We start from the raw sequence: 20,334 nt of genomic DNA on the forward strand, positions 1-20,334 counted from the left end.
ATGCCTGGGTGGAAACCTTCTGAAAAACCTTTGAATAAAAAGTTGACAAAGTCTGGGTTAGGGTGATTTTTTAAGGCTTCTTTTGATCTTGGATTCTGAATGCGTGTCGAAACGGGTAAAGCTAGTCATTGCTTGGGGGGCATGCTGAGCGGGAATTGCCGCCGTTGTAACAGGAGCAGGAGTGGAGATAGCGGCACTAACACCTGAGGCAACCAGAATCGTTGAAATTATTGCAAATGGTGCGGCCTCCTGGATGCATGACGGGTCTGCCCTTCCTATCTGTACCTTGTGGCAAAGGCATGCTAGGAATGGATTCTGTGTGTTTTGAAATTTCTGGTGTACATGTTGGGGCCAAGCAGTTAAGAGCGGATGTGCGGCTTATGGGCTGTGAATTATTTTGGGCTCAAACGATACAGGATGATACAGGAGCACCGCATATCTTGCAGGAAAGACAAAAACGGGCAGCGAAGATGCGACCAGAGTTCCTGGTTGAGACTGCCCCTGAATGTGTCCTGATCAAACTGTTGTAAGCAAACTGCTGCATGAGAAGCGAACTGGATGTGGTACTAGTTAAAGCCGGTGCCGCCGAATCATAGGGTGAGATCAAGTATTATAGTCAAGTACGTATCGAGCTCTTGTGTTTGGAAGGGGAAAGCGGTGCAGAGAACACCTCTGTATAGTGAAAAGGCGAAAGCAAACTCAAGCGCAGTGAGCTCCTTTGCCCGAGATGGGGCCGCACATGATGATGGGACCGTCGTGGCTGTCGATCAACCTGGGTGGAGTGGGCTGGTTGAGTGGTAGTAGAATGAGGTCAGCTAGATCTATATATTTACCAGCAACGATTTGTTGGCGAAGGTGAGCAGATACTGGGGAAGGTTTTGGAGCTGGTGGGCTGGGAAGAGGAATTGCAGAGGGAGGTGAAGAGGCCAGCGAAAACTGAGCAATATTAGTTTGAAAAGAGGGGTCCTGGGCTAAAAAACTTGGCCATGTGCTGCTTGGAGCTGCTCTGACGGAAGGAGGAAAAAGAACTGGGTTAGGAGGAGATATAGTTGGATACCTGGTAGTAGGAATGTAGGCTGAAATATTGTAAAGAGAAGCCGAGGTGAGAAGAACTTGCAACCCGGTGCCAGGAGGGTTTGCTGCAGTGATTAATAATAATAATAATGATAATGATAATAATAATAATAACAATAATAATACATTTTATTTAAGAAAGCGCCTTTCAAAACACTCAAGGACACTGTACACAAGCGATCACAACAACAAACATAACAATTTACAAAAAAAAGGATAAAACATTGAGCAAATAAATAAAATAAATTAAAGTAGCAGGATGGAAAAGTTTCCGTGAAATAGGCTATTGTGAATAGGTGAGTTTTGAGTCTTAAAAAGAGGGAAGGAAGTGATGTTTCTTATCTCAGGAGGAAGGGAGTTCCAAAGACGGGAGTGTTAGGATGCCTGGGTCGTTGACCCAGGGTTTTTGAGTTTATGATATTATTTATACTTTCTAGTTTTTGGTTTTTTTGAGTTCTGTCTTATAGTTTATGTCTCTGTCTTCTTTAGTTGCTCTGTCTCCCCTATCACCTGTATCCCCTTGTCTAGTTCGCGTCTATGTGTATCCTTAGTTCCTATATCCCCGTGTGCAGTCAGTGTTTGTGTCTGCCCTGGTCCCACGTCTCTGTTCCCTCTGTAGTGCCTACATGTGAGGCTGTGTCTTTGTTCAGTCTGTGTTATGTGTTTCCTGTTTTACTTTGAAGGTCTCTGTCTTTTCTCAGTGTGTTCAGTTTACGCTTCTTTGGTCTCGTCAGTTCTGATTTGTCCCAGCTGTGTTTCCCTCCTGTTACTCATTCCCTGATTGCTCCCTCTGTGTATTTAAGCCCTGTGTTTCTCTGTGTCCGTGTCGCGATCTACCATTTACGTTGCTGTGTGTTTTGCTCATCCACCGGTGTAAGTTTATTTTGAGTTTTTTCTAGTTATATGATGTTTGCGTTCAGCATTAAAGCTGTTTTGGTTTAAGTTCTGTCTCCGGAGTCTGCACCTTGGGTCCTATTCCTGCCTGCACACAGCCACACCTAACAGGGAGGCAGAGCAACAGAAAGCCCTGAGAGAAAAAATTCAAACGTACAGCTCTGTTATCACTTCCAACATAAATGAAGACAGAAAACTAAACAGCAGTGACGTTTGTAGGGTTACTGAAGTTGGACTAGCTGGTATATAATGATGTGCTACTTGATCGCTAGCTACACAGCTAAGTTAGCATAACATAAGGCGGTCGTGGCTCAAAGAGTTGGCAGTTCGCCTTGTAACCGGAAGGTTGCTGGTTCGAGCCCCGGCTCGGACTCTCTTGTGTCCTTGGGCAAGACACTTCACCTACCGCCTACTTAGATAGATTATGTATGTTATACATACATCAAGTAATAAATGTTTAAGTAATTTTACTTTTTCAGCACATTGTATTGAATTATAACGTTTTACTCTTACATAGTTCAGTCTGTTGTTGTGACTTAAAATATGGAAGCAGCATTCTACACAAGAACAGTTCCCTATATAATAACCACAGTGTAATATTCTGTATCAAACACTTAATAACTGAAACAAGGTGTTCGCATCAGGTGAGGGCTACTGAAGCACAGAATTAATGTGCCTTAGCCTTCACCAGGCGGTACAGCACACTTCAACATACATCTAGAGGAAAAATACTTTGGTGCATTTGTGATGGCTGGGCGGTTACACACTGAAGAGAGGCAGCCACAACAATTTAGCCCTGCTACCTATTTGAAACTCATGGCTGCTTCTAAGAGGCAGTGTGACCACCTGCAGACAGATGGGACGTATAAACATAGATGCATTACACCCCTCATTACATGTATGTGTGGAGGTGTGGTCATCAGTTAGCTACATGGGCATCAGTTGCGGGGGAGCCTTTTTCCATTTTCTGCGTGATTAAACTTTGAGTCGGCTTCTCTGCATGTTAACATATACAGAAAGCTCAGAGAAATAAAGGCCATTGACAGACAAGTGGGCACAGCTAGTGTGGCTTACGAACAGGGAGAGAAAAATGAGCGACTCCTCAACCCTTACCCTCTGGCTGAACCTGCCGGTTGGGTAAAAAAGCACAGGCTCCCTGCTGGAGTCTGCGAGATGAATAAGGGGAGGGACTGTGATTGGCTATCTATGAGAACTGTGGTTAGTGACACCAGAGAATGCTGATATGAACACACACTGCCTTTTACAACCAGCCAGTAAGAGAACATGCTGACTGAGAAGTTCTTCTCTCTTGGAATGGAGAACTGACACCATATACCTCCCCCTTAAAGAAATTAAAATAATTCAGAATAGGGCTGCAACCATTCACCAAGTAATTTGAAAAAGAATTATAAAAAATCTTCACATTTTTTTGCTTCAATGCTTTTTTTTTATCGCACAGTGCCATAGTGCACCGTCGTCACCATGTAAGCGGGAGCGTTTAACCCACATTCGTGACTAAAAATAGACCTGCACCACAACAGTGTGTGAATAATAAGTTTGACAACATTAAACCCAGCAGCCCCCAGTTTTTCAACAAAAAGACTGATAACACAATAGCTCCACTGGAGCTGACGCTGCCACAGTTTAAGGCAGGGTTGTCAAACTCATTTTACACGGCGGGCCACATGCAGCACACTTTGATATTAGTGGGCCGGAGCAGTGACACTCCCCTTTGTGTCACTGTAAAGGATATTTACATACATTTATACATAATATATAATTATATAATATTAATATTAATATATTAAACTATTTTTCTACATGATGAAGAAAAAGCTGCTGTGACAAAGAAAGAAAAACTGAAAAGAAAAAACTAAAATTTCTATAGCAGAAGGTGAAAAAAGAAACTTTTCTGTCATATATTTATTGTTTAATGAACGGCCATAAGGGAGGTTTTTATCAGTAGGAAAAGCTGTAAAGTTTATGAAAATACAGTTAAAAGTCTACAAATTCTGCTTGTGTTTGTTTGTTGTGAGCAGCAGATCAAACAAGTTAAGAATTATAAATGGCTTCACTGTGAGACGTTGAGCCATGGCTCTGTGCTACATCTCTGCCATTCAAAGAATCTTTGCACATCCTTTATTTTATGAAAGATTTCACCCTTAATGCTACATTTTATTTTTTTAGGAAACCATTTTTTTCTCCAGTGTTTTCATTTTCACAGCACACTACAGCCAGTTTAGAATGACCACACCTAACCATGATTATCTTTGGACTGTGGACGGAAACCTATTTACAGGGAGAGCATGTCAATTCCATACACAAAGGTTTTTAGGTTTTAATCTGGAGATTCGTTCTGTGCTCTCTGCATCCTTATATCCAATTCTCTAGGATGGAAAACAAGTAGCCTGTGAAACTCTGTCCACACGGTCCACAAAACAGACACATAGCAAAGAATATGAAGCAAAGCCTGTCGCTACAAACAGCAATGAAGCTTTGGAGGACAAAGCTGCTTTTATGCTGCAGAAGGGAAGGTGCGCTAAAAATGTATGTCCTAAGTAAAAATCAATTGAGTGGTACTATCATAAATCACAGGATTTAATTAAACCTGACAAAGAGATGTTTCTGTATTTGGTTTGTGTTAAGCTGTGGTGATCTTGATGTGGAGACGTAGGCATAACCTGAGTGGCTGTGGAAAGGAAGCTCACTCTTAATACTGACACTCCTCTGTATGGGAGTGTGTTTTTGTTCAGGTTTTCACAAAGTGTGCACCACATTAGAAGCAGCTTTGCATGGCCTTACAATGTGTGCCAGAGGGAGCAAGGTTAAGAAGAGCTTAAAATACTCAAAGCATTTAAGCTAATTTTGTTGTGAGCAGCAGATCAAACAAGTGTCAGTACTGGTTGACCTGTCCAGGGTGTACCCTGCATCTCGCCCTATGATAGCTGGGATTGGCTCCAGCCCTCCTGCAACCCTGACAACGTTAAGTGGAAGAGGATGGATGGATGTCAGTTCTGGTCAGTACTGGTAGCATGAGGGAATATATTGCATATTTTACTCACACATATATGTGTGTGTGTGGGGGGGGGGTTAAAACATCAGATCTCAATGGGAAAAGATTATGCTGGATGTCTGTGCTAATATGAGCATGGTATCGATACCATTACATAGTAATGTGTTAGGAACAAAAGAATGCCACATCTTTTGATGGAAGTAAAAATCAACCTCGAGTGCTGAATTCAAAAGACCAAAAGTCAAAGGCAAAAACTGATGTGAGAGACTAGTCCATTCTGCACTCTTCTGTCCACTCTTACTTAGTAGTTTGTATGGCCTCCACATGCTTGTATGTCTGCCCAACAACATGGGCTCCTAATGAGATGATGGATAATGGGGATCTCTTCCCAGATCTGGACCAGGGCATTTCTGAGCTCCTGGACAATCTGAGGTGTAACCTGGCAGCATCAAATGGACGGAAAAATAATGTTCCGATCTGTTCTATCAGATTTAGGTCAGGTCAGTGTGGGGGCAGGTCAGTGGTATCAGTTCCTTCATCCTCCAGGAACTGCCTGCATACTCTCCCCACATGAGGCATCGTCTTGAATCAGGAAGACTTCAGGACCCATTTTGGAAGCGTAGGATATGACCGCAGAGCCAAGGATTTCACCCCAGTACCTAAAGGCAGTCAGGGTGCCATTGTGCAGCCCAGGGGTGCCCAATCCCAGTCCTCAAGAGTCCTGCAGCTTTTAGATGCATCCCTACTCCAACACAGCTGAATCAAACGATTGGATTACCTCTTCAGCGTGCCATCAAGTTTGGCAAAGGCCTGATAACAAGCCATTCATTTGATTCAGGTGTGACGGAACAAGGATGCATCTAAGCTGCAGGATGGTAGCTCTCGAGAACTGGGATTGGGCATCCCTGGTCTAGCCTGTACAGGTCTGTGTCTCACACCTCCCAGTTTTGGTATCCTATGGCAAATTCCAATTGGGCTATGGTGCCAGGCAGTGAGCACAAAGCCCACTACAGGAGTTAGGACCACCAGACCACCCTCATAGAGTCTGTTTCTGATTGTTTAGTTAAAGACACATACACAGGTGGCCTTAATGTGCCATCCTGGACACGTTGGACTACCTGTGGAACCTCTGCAGGGTTCATTAATTGCCTCGCGCTGCTCGTAGGGTCACTGACCCTAGCCAAATGCAAAATAATGAAAAAACAGAAAAGATAAAGAGTGAAAATGTTTGTTCTGTTCTTAATTTCATTCAAGCTTCAACTGATTTATATCCGCTACTATATCTCAGAAGTGAGTGTGTGTGTGTGTGTGTGTGTGTGTGTGTGTGTGTGTGTGTGTGTGTGTGTGTGTGTGTGTGTGTGTGTGTGTGTGTGTGCGCGTGTGTGTGCGTGTGTGTGTGTGTGTGTGTGTGTGTTATTGTTATTCAGCAATCATTCTGATAAAAGAATAATTGTTTTACTTTACAACCAAACATTTCACTGTTTGCCCGTCAGCTTCAGAAAACTGTATGATTATATTAGAAAATCAACGTTTATTTTTTTGGAAATCAAAAATCATGAAAAATCACATAAACACACAACTGTGAAAAATTATGAAACTATCACTGGGACCCTAATAAGAAGGTCTGTGACGGTGTGTTAAGAGCAGACTGAAAAACTTTCAGTATATTTTCAATAATGTATTTTAATGTATTTTTCAGGTTTGTACATTCAAATTCTGTCGTACACAGTACAACATGTAGTGAAACGTTATTGCTGTACAATATCCGACCATTAAACTACAGTAAAGAAATTTACAAAATTTACATTTTAAAAGTTTACAGTAAAAAAAAAGGTCTAACAGATTTGAAGAATAAATTAGGAATTTAACCTAAGAACTAAGCTAAATTATAAGATAAAAAATAGAATATGCAAATAAAATATTTAAGAAAGAAATTATAAGAAGTGTGCAAATAAACAGTGTGTGTGCAGTGACATGATGCATGACAGTTCAGAGTATCCCTGGGTCAAGACCCGAATAGCCTGAGGGAAGAAGCTCGTCCTCATTCTCTCTGTTTTGGCCTTAAGAGAGTGGAAGCATTTGCCAGACCTCAACATTGAGAAGAGGCCATTGTTGGGATGGGAGAGGTCCATATATAGTGTTTTGTAGTAGCCTAAAACATGTATATTTTCCACTTCTGCAAATATACTTTCAGAAGGAGAAATTCTAATGTATAGTCAAGTAATTAATGACAAATCAGGGAAAACTCCTCTAAAACTCTAATAAGACTGCAAAAGACACAACAAAAAATTCCTCATATTTTTTAACATAGTCGATAAAATTATTATCTATTGGTTTGTACTGAGGTTTCCCGTTGTTCGCTCTGTTGTTTTATCCTATTTCTTTATTTTTTATTGCAGTTTTAAACAAAACTGTCCATTTTATACATTTAAAGATGACATGAAGCTCAGGGCAGGCTATTTTAAAAAAAAATTCTGTGAAAAAAATCTAATTTTCAACATCATAAACCTTTTTTAAAAGTAATAACATCTAGGATTTTTTAATTACCACTACAACATCAGCTATAGAAAGTGTGAAAATGAGTCATTCTTTATAATATGAAATCTAAAAGTTGCATGTATCAGCAGCTATGATCATTTATGAGCTCGCTAATATATGATATTTATTTAAAGGCAGGTATTTTCATCAACACACAGTGTCAGCAGAGCCCAGGGCAGCCTTAATGCCACCCTAATCATTTCACTGTTGTACACAGCGTTTTATTTCCCCCCGTTCACCTGTCATTTCACACAGTCAATTAGTTTGGTGGCAAGTCGTGGCCTTTCATGTCCATATCAGAGATGCTAAGGCTTAAAGACAAAAGACTCATTATTTCATAGCATGTGTCAGATCTACAATCCATACCAGGCTGTCTCTTTGGCTTTGTCTTTTCATGATAACATTTCAGCTGCTTGTTTCCAGATTATTGACATCATGTGTAGCCATTCGATAGTCCATTTCATCAGTGTAAGAGTTTCTTTCACTCTTAATTAACATCTGAACTGAACGAGGAAATGCATTAATGGTTGCTTTGTTGTCATTGCAGCTAATTAATACTCAGGAGGTTTGCATTTTCCTGGAAAAACAAACTATAAAACCGATGTTTCAGTGAACACAAGACATGCTTCTTCAAATCAAGGTCTTATTTAAACAGTAGCTTACTGGGATGTGTTAGTTAGAAGGCCTCCTGTCACCTGCACACTGGGCTTCACAGGCCAAAGTGTTACTCATGAGTTCCTCATTTTTAGCATTGCGGCTATTTCAAGTTCACTGAGATCTGACATTGAGAGATTGCACAAAAATAATGGCATATTTAAAAAAATGGGGGCAGGGGAGGCTTTCCCAGTCATTTCCTTATTTCTACCTTACTTTAAAAATTAATCTGCAAACTTTTATCAAGAATAGAATTATTGATAAAAGAAACATTGCCCAGTCACCAACAGCAGTTTTACATGCCCTACAGATATTAAAATATTCACAAGCTACACTATTTTCATCAATCGATTCTTAATTTAATTTACTTAATTAACTTATTAATTAAAGTACTGAGTTCATTTTGAAGGTTCATATAAAAGATTAAGGACATTTTGCATCGTCAATGAGGAACATAAGAGTGAATTCACTCAATCACGGAACCATAAAAAATTATGAAATGCAAAATATAACAAACAAAAAACATTCACTTTTCTATTTGAAGTAAATCAAGTGCAAAAACTGTTGTTTCAAACAAAAAGGGAACAACTGAATAGGAAATAGTAGATACATGAAATAAAGAAATAAATATGCACTGGAACAGGCCTCTGCTCTGATGACAGAGAAAATCCTCCCTGCAAGCCAGTGAGACAAAGTAAATTTACGCAATCTGTTAATTAGTAGGCTCACTGCAAATTAAGAGATCATGTAAAACTGCATCAATATAGACCAATGCTTAAAAAGTCATTTGGACTTAGTGGAAGAAAAAACACTTGGACACGGCAGAAGTCTGAATAAAATCCAGTCCATGTTGGCCTTTTGTTCAAAGCTGACAGGACGAGTTTACATGGACATATCCAAGAACTCGTGGGACTAATGCTCCTTGCTACACACACTAAGATTTACCTTTTAAAAAAAATATTATTTTTCCAAGTAATGAAATGTCTTTACATTTACATTCTTAATGCGGACACTTTACCCGCTGGAGTAAACCTTTCACAGCACCATGCTATCATCGCTTTCTGGTTTTGCTCGTGTCTTAAATAAATAAATGGACAAAAATTAAAAAGCATATAATTGAAAAACTATACAGAATACCTGTAAATAAAAAACAATAATTCATTTAATCTTAAATACATATTTAAAACGTTTACATAGTTCTGACTGAGCACATAATGTAATAGAAAACATTTTTAAATGGGAAAATATTTAACAGGTTTAACGGCCTGATCGCTGTTTTTTTATTATTGTTATTTTATTTAGAGCAATAATTTGTAGATAACCACAAATTTATGTCAACTGGATATAAATTTTAGGAGAAAAAGCATAGCTCTTAAAGACAATCGAGTTTTGGCATGCTGATCATTTAAAGAGCCCTGACCACCAGGAACAGGTTTCTGACAGGTTAGCAGAAAATACAGTCATTACGAAAATAAGAACTAGATGTAAATTTGAGGTAAATGACACGCAGCACAGCGCTGTGGGAGTCGGCTGCTGGTTAAAGGCTTCAGCCGAAACTTTTCTGCTCACTGGGTTTTGCCTTTGAGCAGTGACACATGAGGAGGTCGTTAACAAATTAAGATGAATCAGAGAGCAGCAACAGGGCGTCAGCCATAAACAAACACTGACAACTGCCTCATGACAACAGGCTCAGTTGTGAGTGTGATATTATATCGGCTGTTTCGAATGTCGTGCAGTAACATGCAGGCTAGTTTTGTAACAAAAATCTAAACAGATCCACAAATAACGAGTCATAATTCATATAATAATAATAATTAACACAGTGCTCATTCTCGATATAGTCCTGACTGTGGACTGTTAAATCTTACATTTATTCTTTATGTCAACAGTACACGCAACACTCTGTGCCCTTAAAGCGTCCACTTGGTCTCCTGGATAAAAACTAGCACAAAATCATTCATTAGCTTTGGTCAGTTCGTGTTCCAGCAGCGAGCTGCCGCTAAAGTCAATGAAGTCCGCGCGCTCGTTTATCTGCATTAGTGTCAGAGAACGTAAGTCGCGGTTTGCCAGGCCGCCCCCTCCTGTCATGTGCAGCCCGGGGAGGGAGGTGTGGAAACACCGCCCGTGTTTACGGTCTACATTCCTCCAGCTAGGGTGCTGCTCTCTGAACTGAACTGCTGGAAGCCATCAGCATTCATTCAGTAGATCGGCTCTGCTGGGAAGCACGTGAGGCGCTCGGAGACTTTTTCTTTGTTTTTAATAATCTAAACATTTGATTTTGCTCCAAAGATGCTCCACAAATGGTCTCCCTTTGAATCTTTAATACCTTTTTTTTTGGAAGATTTAATTATGCGGCAGCGTAAAACTCTCAAATAATTACCCAGCAGTTTCCATCGTGTTTACCACTGTCACTCTTGCCACCTGCAGGCCCTTTCATTAGAACTTGTTGTGAACAGATGCCGGACTCCGCCTGTATGATTATTTCAAGCTCACCTCTGCGACTCAAAGCGAAACAATAAGCACAAGAACGACAGCATGAATACGACAGAATGTGGAGAAGTTGGACCTACAGTGTGCGCTCCGGCGGTGCTGCCACTCTCTATGCGCCAGTCCGCTGATGCATGCTTTCAGAGCCTTCTCTTGCAACATGCAGGAGGACGGGCTGGAGGTGTAGAAATCCAGCATCTGTCCGGGACTTACGGTGAGCATGTCCATGCAGTCAAACATGATAAGAGGCTCTTCGTTCAACTACTCTTGTGTGTGATGGATAAAAATCGCCGACATAAGCGCAAGCAACTCCGTCGAACTCCTCTCCCCCTCCCTCCCCCTCTCCTTGGCACGGCGGATTTCGTTCCTCTTCTTCTCCTTCGTCCCGCACTGGAATCACTAATTATTTCAGTCCGAAACGCTCCGCCGCTTTTTCTAAATCCTCATTTCTTGCACCGAGTCTACTCTCCGCCCTGCCGCGAACCTCCGAAGACTCCATAATAATAACAATAATCCGACCTGTTTTTTGGAAATCGCCCCGTCTCGCATTGGGAGCGGTGGTAAAACACGCGCGAACAGGAGAATTTGTCTCTTGTAATAATAATAATAATAAAAAAGAACCACGGACGGCGTTTAAAAGCTCACGTTTCTTCAGCGATGACGAATGGGTTATCCACCCCCCCCGCGCAACTCATTTCCAACTAGTTTTGCCACAGAGAGTGAAAGATTGAAATGCTTAATATATGCCGGTGAACTCTGTATGAACCCTTCCGAGGCGGCTGACCTTCAAATCACCCAGGCAGGCTGACATCACTGCAGCTCCGCAGCGCGGAACAAGGCGAAGTGAAGAAACGCAGGGAAAATAATACTTTCTTCAGTTGGGAAAGAAGACCCACGCAGCTAAAATTTGAAACGAGGTTTTTTTTATTGTCGTTATTATTATCAATTGTATTATTGTTATTGTTATTATTGTTATTAGTCATTATACAGTATCAGCACTCACATCTCTCTGGCTGTGATGGGCATATTGCTTTTTACGCACGACGCTCACTGTTGGTGAATGTTGGACCATGAGATCAGTCGTGAGGTCATATTATTTATTTGATTAGTGATAAGAACTTTATCGTCATTTTATTTATCTTTTATTTTTGAATTAAAAAACAATACTCTATTTTGTTAATAGTAAGCGTTCTTGTTTTACATGAAAACCATGTTTTTCACTGACAACGATAAGCATATTCACAGTTGTGCGCATTAGTAAAAGATATAAAGGGCTTATAAACTAAACTGTGACCTGTGATTTGCAACATTTTAGAAAACTGCTGACTTTGTTGTTATATTGATATACTGAACATATATACACAATGTTGGTAGCATTTAATATCTGAATAATTAAATGGCTGCATTCTAAAACATGAGTTTCAGTAAGACCCAGAATACAGATTTAAGTTGCTTTGACTTAATTTTAAAATAGCAGATTAAAGCAAAAAAAAAAAATTAAGAAACTTTAGCATAATAATTTGAACCACTTTACTGAGAGTTCTTCTAAATACTCTTATTTATTTTGGCTACAGTGCAGCTGCCATTCCAAGAAATGAATTAAGTAGAACACATTTAAGCCTACAGGCTTACATGCTGAGGGAACAAATGTATTATTTCGAGAATCTTCCTTATTTAAAGTGTTCTTTGTATAGCATTTTCACACAGCATTAGTTTCTTATGATCTGTTATTGACAACAACATGATTCATCTGACTGTTGATCTTCCAGGCAGATGAATCTTTATCTGTTTTCAAACATGAAATCATATGAATAAGAGAATCAATCAACATAAATTATTTGCCCTCTCGCACATTTAGGAATATGCATGAGGGGGAAATCTTATATACAAATCCTCAAAACAACATTAAGGGAACAGCTGCTGATCACAAACACAAAGAGAGATAAACTTCAGTTAGGAAACAAAAACCATCGTGACCACTTACTGGTAGCTTGAGATGGTACCTGAAGGTCGTTCAGGTTTGCAGGTAGGTCTTCTAAAAAGGAACAGAAGTACTTCTTTGGGCTTCATGAGGGGCATTTCATAGGTTTTTTTTTTTTTTTTTTTGAGTTGGCTGCCTTTTGTTCCAATCTTTGTTAAGATGCACTACGTCAATAATGTCTAGGTACAGGCTTTCACGAGGCCAATCCATGACTGATCGTGTTCCCATGTGTATGTTTTTCTATGCAGGTATGCTTTTACTGCACTTGCAGTGTTGGGATCACTGTAATTTGGAAAAATGAAGCTGTTCCAATACCTTTAACTTTACAAGGTCCCCAAAAAACCATGACGACACCTAAGGTGTATTTTACAGATGGCTAAAACCGCTCACTGATGTACTTCTTCCCTAACCTAGACCGTACATATAAACAATAATTTGAACCCAAAATGTCCACTTTGGATTAATGAATGATTAAAACAAGTTGCAGTCCAGTACGTGTGTGGTTAGAAATAGCTCAGCCTTTTCTCCTCATTTCAATTCTCTCTTCCATTGAGACTCTTTGCTGGGATTTTACCCCCATTTCCTAAGGACATGACTTTTAGATACTGTTTATAGACATATATATGCTATAGACACTTCTTTTACTTACGCAGTTTTCTTACATTTCTTTAAGGACAAATCCCATACCACATTGAGGTTTGACAAATGTTTCAGCTGATAGCTCTGTGGGAATCACCTCGTTGGTTCAAAGATACAATTGTATGTCTCTCAAACCTTGACATTTTTGGAAATTTGTAAATTCAACTAAAGAAATGAGAACAGATTTTGTGTTTTTGCGACCAGACTAAAGATAGACTTGGTTTTGTGTAGGTGTGTAGGTGTAGGTACAACACTAGTTTATTCACCTAGTGAGGTGCCTTTTGATGTTTTAATGATTTATAGATCAAAGTTAAGTGGCTCAAGACTTTTACACAGTCCTGTAAATATTTTATTTTAAATAGCATCATGTGCTAATTAGACAAGAAGTGCTGCTTTCTGAACTAAGCTCAGTATATTCTATCTAATAATTACTCTCCCTGTGCCTGTGTTTGGTTTCAAATTAAGACTAAATTACTGTGATATTCTTTGCTGGCCACCAGGCTCTACATGTTCTACTGACAGACCAGGCAAACACCGAAACAATCACCTAAAACCAGAATTGTATTTTCTTGTAAATGTCTCTAATTCTTATCATCTCTGTTTTGTGGTTTGAACTCTTGGTTTACATTAGTGAATGTCAGTTTCTACAGTTGCTCTAGTAAAAAAAAGTTCTTTGATTTTTTTGTGTATAAGTTTTGTCAATATCATTCTTGTTATTGATTCCTGTGATTGTATTATTCCTGCCTTGTAGCTGTTCCACACCAGCACATTGTGATATTGTGTTATGTTTTCTTGAGTTGTGTCAGAGGAAATCTTTCATGCTGGTGCTGTGGTTGGTTCTACTGCATCATAGTAATGTCTCATGTCTAAATCTCCTGGTTGGGTTAGTTCTGGTTCTGTGTGAAAGTTTGAATGTTCTCTCAACGCCTGCTTGGGTTTCATCCAAGTTCTCTGGCTTCCTCCAAAAACACATGTAAGGTAATTGGTGATGTGAAATTTGTCATGGATGTAAAGTAGATAAAAGTGCTGTGTGAATGTACGTTTGAAAATGTGCCTTGTAGTCTGAAGCACTTTGGGTGTCAGGGCCCCCAGTGCTAAATATTCCTGTCTTCTGAGGCCTCTTTGCTCCCTGTTTCAGATTCTCTCCCAGTGGACCTAAGCAATCTCTGCCTTTGTATTCCTTCATCTGTTTTGTTGAGCTGGTTCTCCATTAAAAATCGCCCCTGGAAAACCCTCCGCTCCACCAGCTGCTTGCCCTCCTGCCTATGATCTCCTGTGAGTAAACCAGTCCACCCCTCCTGGACCACTATTCACAAGTACACCTGAACATTAATCTTAACAACACTTGGAACTGTTATTTTACCCATGTACATTTTCGGGATTTAACACCCATCACCTCTCTCCCAGTGGACCGCCATCCCAGGCTCAGGTTCTGCCTTCTGAAGCTCACCCATCTATGCTCTCCCCTTTGTGCCCGTATTCTCTGGCACATAGTTTCCCAGTGCAAACCATTCAGTGTTTCAAGTTCTCTACTTCTTGTGCAAAGTAAATACATTTGCACTACTCTCTAGTCTCAACTTAGTCATGCTTTAGAGTCCACTTACCTTTGGTGCTTGCACCTTAACATAAAGGTCCAAACAGCAAGAAATTATTTTTTGAGTTGCTGGTTTCCACTGGTTTAAATAAACCAGCCAAACTGGTTTATTCCCGAATTGTCCCATTTCTAAATCTTTGTCCAGCAGAAATATTACATACATATTTGGATGCTTAAGCCTTATTAAAATCAAGTGTCAAAAGAAGATACTCATTCATCTAAACTAACACCATTAATTTGCTACCCGACACCATACTATACCAGAGAAAACCATGAAGAGCAGAAAACGAGTCTCAAGGTTTCAACTAGATCTGACACAAGGACATTCTATCTATTCATATCACATATCTTCATCATTACAGTCATTATGAAAGGCACCATGCAGCCTGTGAAGCCTGTATAAACAAGCAAAGTTATCTGTGGCTCTGCAGGGCATGGCCGTATCTGTAACAAACAGTCACCAGTGGTGCTTATAAAGAAATACTTTTGAGTCATATTATGGGAAATGTTCTAGTGTTTTTGGAACCACAATAAATACAAAAACCTACAATTCTAAACATTGTTTTTATCTACAGCAAATCTCTAAACTTTATAGTTTTATAAGTCAAGATTGTTGAAAAAAAGGCGTTTGTTGTAAATGCTGATAAAATCAATTTTTCCACTTCTCTGGTATAGTTTTACTTGATTTACAAGGAAAACAGATAGATAGATAGATAGATAGATAGATAGATAGATAGATAGATAGATAGATCACAGAGTAAGTGAGGCAGTTTCAGAGGCAGAACCAGTTTGAGTGGTACACAGCACACAGCACACTGATCCCCACATAACTCATGAATATTGCACAGAGCCTACAGCAAAGCTGAAACAAAACCCCCTGGAACCCAGTCCCACCCCAAGCCCCTCCCCAACACACACGAGTTGACCCCTTGGAGTTCAGCAGGTGTAACACTAACTCCTGGACACACATTCACACAACCCCGGTCAGCACAGGTAATGAATACATTTGACAATCCACCTGTAATTAGAAGGTGATAATGAACCCATCCATCAAGATAAGCCACTTTTTGGCATCACTGCTCCGCAGTTCATGGCTGTTGCCAAAACTCACTCTACTGTGACTATAAGCAGTGTAGCTGATCATTTAATAAGGAAGAGTAAAGTCTGACAGCCTCAAGGGAACATGCATACAGCAGCTGATGTTTTTAGCTACTTTCAAATCCTATTTTTTCTCCACAAGAAATCCTTATTTTATAAAGTACTTATGAGAACTAGTCAGTTTGGTAGTCACAATTCATTCATGGGTCAAAACCCGTTCACACAGCTATATTTAGTTACATTTGCACTTAATCTATTGTTAATTTAATTGAACCTGCATGAAGCAGGAAAGTAATTTTCCACTCATGAATCGTGCCTGAGCACGATTTCAGTACATGAAATTATACCTTTGAGCTTCAAACTGATACAGAGTGAAAGTAAACCAATTTGGGATTCAGCATCTTGCCCCAGGATACTTTTGCCTGTGGACTGGACAGTCGGGTCTCAATGTAATGACCTTCCAATCGATAGACTGTTGGTATGCCTGTCTGCGTGCAGATTCTGTCAAGACTGCAGTGTGGTGACTAAGTAAGACAGAGTCAGGGTAGTCTTTTCAGGTCTGCAGTTGGGATCAAAATAAACATTTGAAGATGGTTGTGGTTGGATCCACAGATGGGGAAAGGGCTGGAAATTCAATTTTTTAGAATTGTTTTGATGAAATCTCACACAGTATAGTGTTATCTGCTGCATATAGATTTTATATAATTTGTCCACGCTGGAGAAATTATATCTCTCGGCTGGCCTGGGAACCTCTTGGTGTTCAAGCTGGAGGAGGTGGCCGGGGAGGGGGAGGTCAGGGCTTCTCTGTTTAGGCCGCTGCCCCCGCGACCTGGGCCCAGTCCCAGATAAATGGAATAAGACGGATGGATGGATGATTTGTGCGGTCCAAGAAGAGCGGTGTTGTGGCAAATGTGCCAACAAAATGACTTCTAGTTACATGACTATTAGAAGTAATCAAGAGTTGGAATACTTTATATTTCCTTTTACATGGTTTGAGTTTACTTCATGTATCATGTGCTATGAAGTTCAGGACGTCTGTGTTCTGATGACTGATTGTGTTTATTTTGTTCATCTGATAAAAACAGAGAAGCTCGGGTCCAGTCCCGAAACATTTCTTGATGCACACATCAGAAACTTTTTTATGAAAGAGAGCAAAAATGAACTAATGTCAAACTGCCACAGAAAAATGTATCAATGCAGCCTCACAGAGGTTACAGCAGAAACTTGGCCAATAACAGGAAGTATACGCTGCTCCAAAAATTTAAGCAACACTTGAAAACACACCAGATGCCAAAGCTGGCTGTGTGGCTGACAGAGTTGGAACAAAATGCAAGACTTGGAAACAGAAGAGATAAACTAAAAGATGGCTTTATTAAACTAAAACAAAGTACAAAATTATGAGTCAAAAACAAGGAAACCAAATTTTTCTGGGCTCCTCTGGCAGCACTGTCCTATGTATGCAATAATTCTAACATGACTGTTTATTACGGATTTAAAAATCTTATTTGGTTTTCATATGTACCTATTTTCAGTGATATCAACTTTAATAGCAGGAAATTAACTAGACAATTCTTTTCCTTCTCTCTTTTTTGCCACATTTTTCAAGTAACCCTTTATTTGACAACAGTATAATAAAACTGGAGATTCTTTTTAGTGACCACTGTATGGAAACATTCTGGACGGGCCACTGAAGACACCCCGAAAAAAGTGATGCAGCATTTTGCTGAAATATGTTTCAAGCAACTCACAATGGTAGTTTGTGTGGCTCCCACATGCTTGTATGCATGCCTGACGATGTCGGGGCATGCTCATAATGAGACAATCGAGTCTCAGTTTCTTCCATGTGTCACGGCGGGGTGCGCCGCTGTGTTTTTTGAAACAGGACCCAAAAGCAGATGTGGACGAGGAGTTGCAGGTTTAAACAGAAAGCGATCCTTTATTTGGATGATAGCAGGAGTTAAACATGGAACCCTAAGCAAACTAAAAAACACTAAGAAACAAACACTATGACGTTCTATGACTAAGACTATAACAATGACAATGGTGGGATAACAGACGACCTGACAATGACATTCAGAAAACAGAGGACTTAAATACACACATGAGGCGATCAGGGGAAGTGGAGACACATGAGGAAACAGCTGACTTGGATATACATAATGATGCACAGAAAAGAGTAAACTAAATGCAGTGAACAAAGAACAGACTCTTTCAAAATAAAACAGGAAACACGGAGACATAGACATGAAACGAACTAGACAACAAGAGCCACACAGACATGACACATAACGGGTAAGCGCACGAACCAGGGAGACCGAGTACAGGGGAAGATGACAGAAACGACAACATGAACTTGACAACATAAGACACACAGACATAAACACATGAAGGGCAAGGGAGACTTAACACAAGGGTAATATAATAACAAATGAGCTAGAATAACTTAATGAACCTAAACAAACAATAAACATCAAAATAGACTAAAACTCAAAACACTGGGTCCATGACACCATAGTAGTAGTAGTATTATTTTATTGTCATTGTCAAGAACAATGAAATTGCGTTTGGGGCTTCCATACAACCCAAAAAAAGAAGAAAATAATAAATACCCCTTAAAACCCAAGTGTACATATTTAACCCAGTGTGACTCCAATGCAATAAGACAATCCTTAGCAATAATGTTCGTAGAAATTCAGACCATGTTCATTTTTACAGGTTCTTGTGTCTAGTCCTAGTTCACCCAGTTTAGGTTATAGTTTAGTTTTCACCTTTCCCATTTCCTTTTGTATTTTTGCTCGATCCAGGTGTTTTTCTTTCCCTCCCTCTACTTCTTTCGCCCGTTCCTTTCCCCCAGTCATGTCTGTCCCGTATGTAAGAACTGAAAATAAAATAAATAAACAATAAAAACAAAGGTCAATCAAATGGACCAATACGGCAAGGCCGGGATGGTGCACTCGGTAAAGTAAATCGGCTGGGCATCTTTCTTGGCCTTTAGACAATAATTCTGATGGCAAAAGAACCAAACGGGACAGGCGGCAAAAAAAAAAAAGAATCTAAGAAACTCCCACCCAACTCTGTTATCCAACTCAGAACATAAGTATGTTTTTCATGTCTCCCGCTTTGAGCTGTTTCTAATTTTGTAATTTTAAGATTTTTAGGAATGTTTTTCTTCACAATTGCACAGTATTTATTGATTATGTGCACTATCCTTGTCAAGAATGGCTCCAAGATTACGCACATTTTTACTGTAATGCCTTCCAGAGTAGTTATCTGGTTAAACACTACGTTTCTAAGACTTTTAGGCCAGGAGATTAGAGCCTATCCAGGTCCTTGTGTCTTTCAGAGATTCCTGCAGTTTAACTAAGTAGTATGTGTCACCTGGCTTCATAGACAGATACAGCCTGGAATCATTGACATAGCAAGGAAAATGTATACTATCCCATCTAATAATACTGTCTTGGAGAACGCTGTATAATATCAACAGAAATGATCCTAGCATGGAACTCCACCACCTTAAAGGCCCACGGTATTTAGCCCACTAATAGAAACAGATGGATCACATTTAATATCGAAACATTAATTAATGGCAGGACTTTTTTTGAGTAGTCTTCCAGGGATGGGGTTTAATAGAGATGGTGATGATTTAGAGGAAGTTATTGAACTTTACTCAGAAAGATCAACTGGAGACTGAAAGATTGATTACTTTGTAGATGGTACGTCATTACTTTGATGATCAAATGTCGTCTAAAAAATGCTTCAGTGTTTTCCAGAACAATTTCTTAACCTGTTGGTAGCACTAAGAGACTCAGGAAATAGCACTACCAATAGGATCTCTCCTCTGGGAAAAATTACTTCTTGCAATATTTTATGGCATTCTCCACCATATTTGTCAACCAAACACAGTTCAACCTTCACACTGGACTTAAAGTAAGCACAAGGCTCCCCTGACAGGGTATTTCAAGTTAAATGCACATTACTGTTTGCTCTGTACAAGACAATAGGTTATAAACAATGACTGTGAGGGCTGATTGTGAGTGGTTAAAGATGTGTACCGCTGGCCAGAGGTGCAGAAGAGAGACCCATTAGAAACGAGACTGCAATAAAGAGAGCTCATTTACTCCTAACAACCTAAGTACATTCAGCAATGGGTCCCCTGCTGGAAATCTGGGTCGATGGAGGAGCAGTAATTACACTTCTAAGTGTCTTAATGTGACTGCCTAAATTGTTTACTTTTCTGTCTCCCAAACACTGGCTGATGGATCATTTTCATTTCCAATTTGTGAGGGCATGTGTGTATCTGCTTGTCACCATATGCATGTGTATGAGCGTATTTTCTGTGTCACAATGCAATCGAATCCATCT

The 20,334-nt window shown here is 39.8% G+C and overlaps 1 protein-coding gene across 4 annotated transcripts in view; it reads right to left on the reverse strand.

The window, feature by feature from the left end:
* Window positions 1–20,334, reverse strand: part of LOC113014142 (retinoic acid receptor beta) — a 192,781-nt gene that overhangs the window by 105,068 nt on the left and 67,379 nt on the right. The window contains exon 1 of one of the 4 annotated variants that reach the window (XM_026155467.1): window positions 10,744–11,566. The exons of the other annotated variants lie outside the window; for them this stretch is intronic. Coding sequence (XP_026011252.1) covers window positions 10,744–10,900 — 157 coding nt within the window. The 5' untranslated portion in view covers window positions 10,901–11,566. Of the gene's footprint in view, window positions 1–10,743; window positions 11,567–20,334 lie in introns of those variants that run through there. 4 annotated transcript variants of the gene reach the window in all.

Source organism: Astatotilapia calliptera, chromosome 22, assembly GCF_900246225.1.
Source record: "Astatotilapia calliptera chromosome 22, fAstCal1.2, whole genome shotgun sequence".
NCBI classification, from domain to species: domain Eukaryota; kingdom Metazoa; phylum Chordata; class Actinopteri; order Cichliformes; family Cichlidae; genus Astatotilapia; species Astatotilapia calliptera.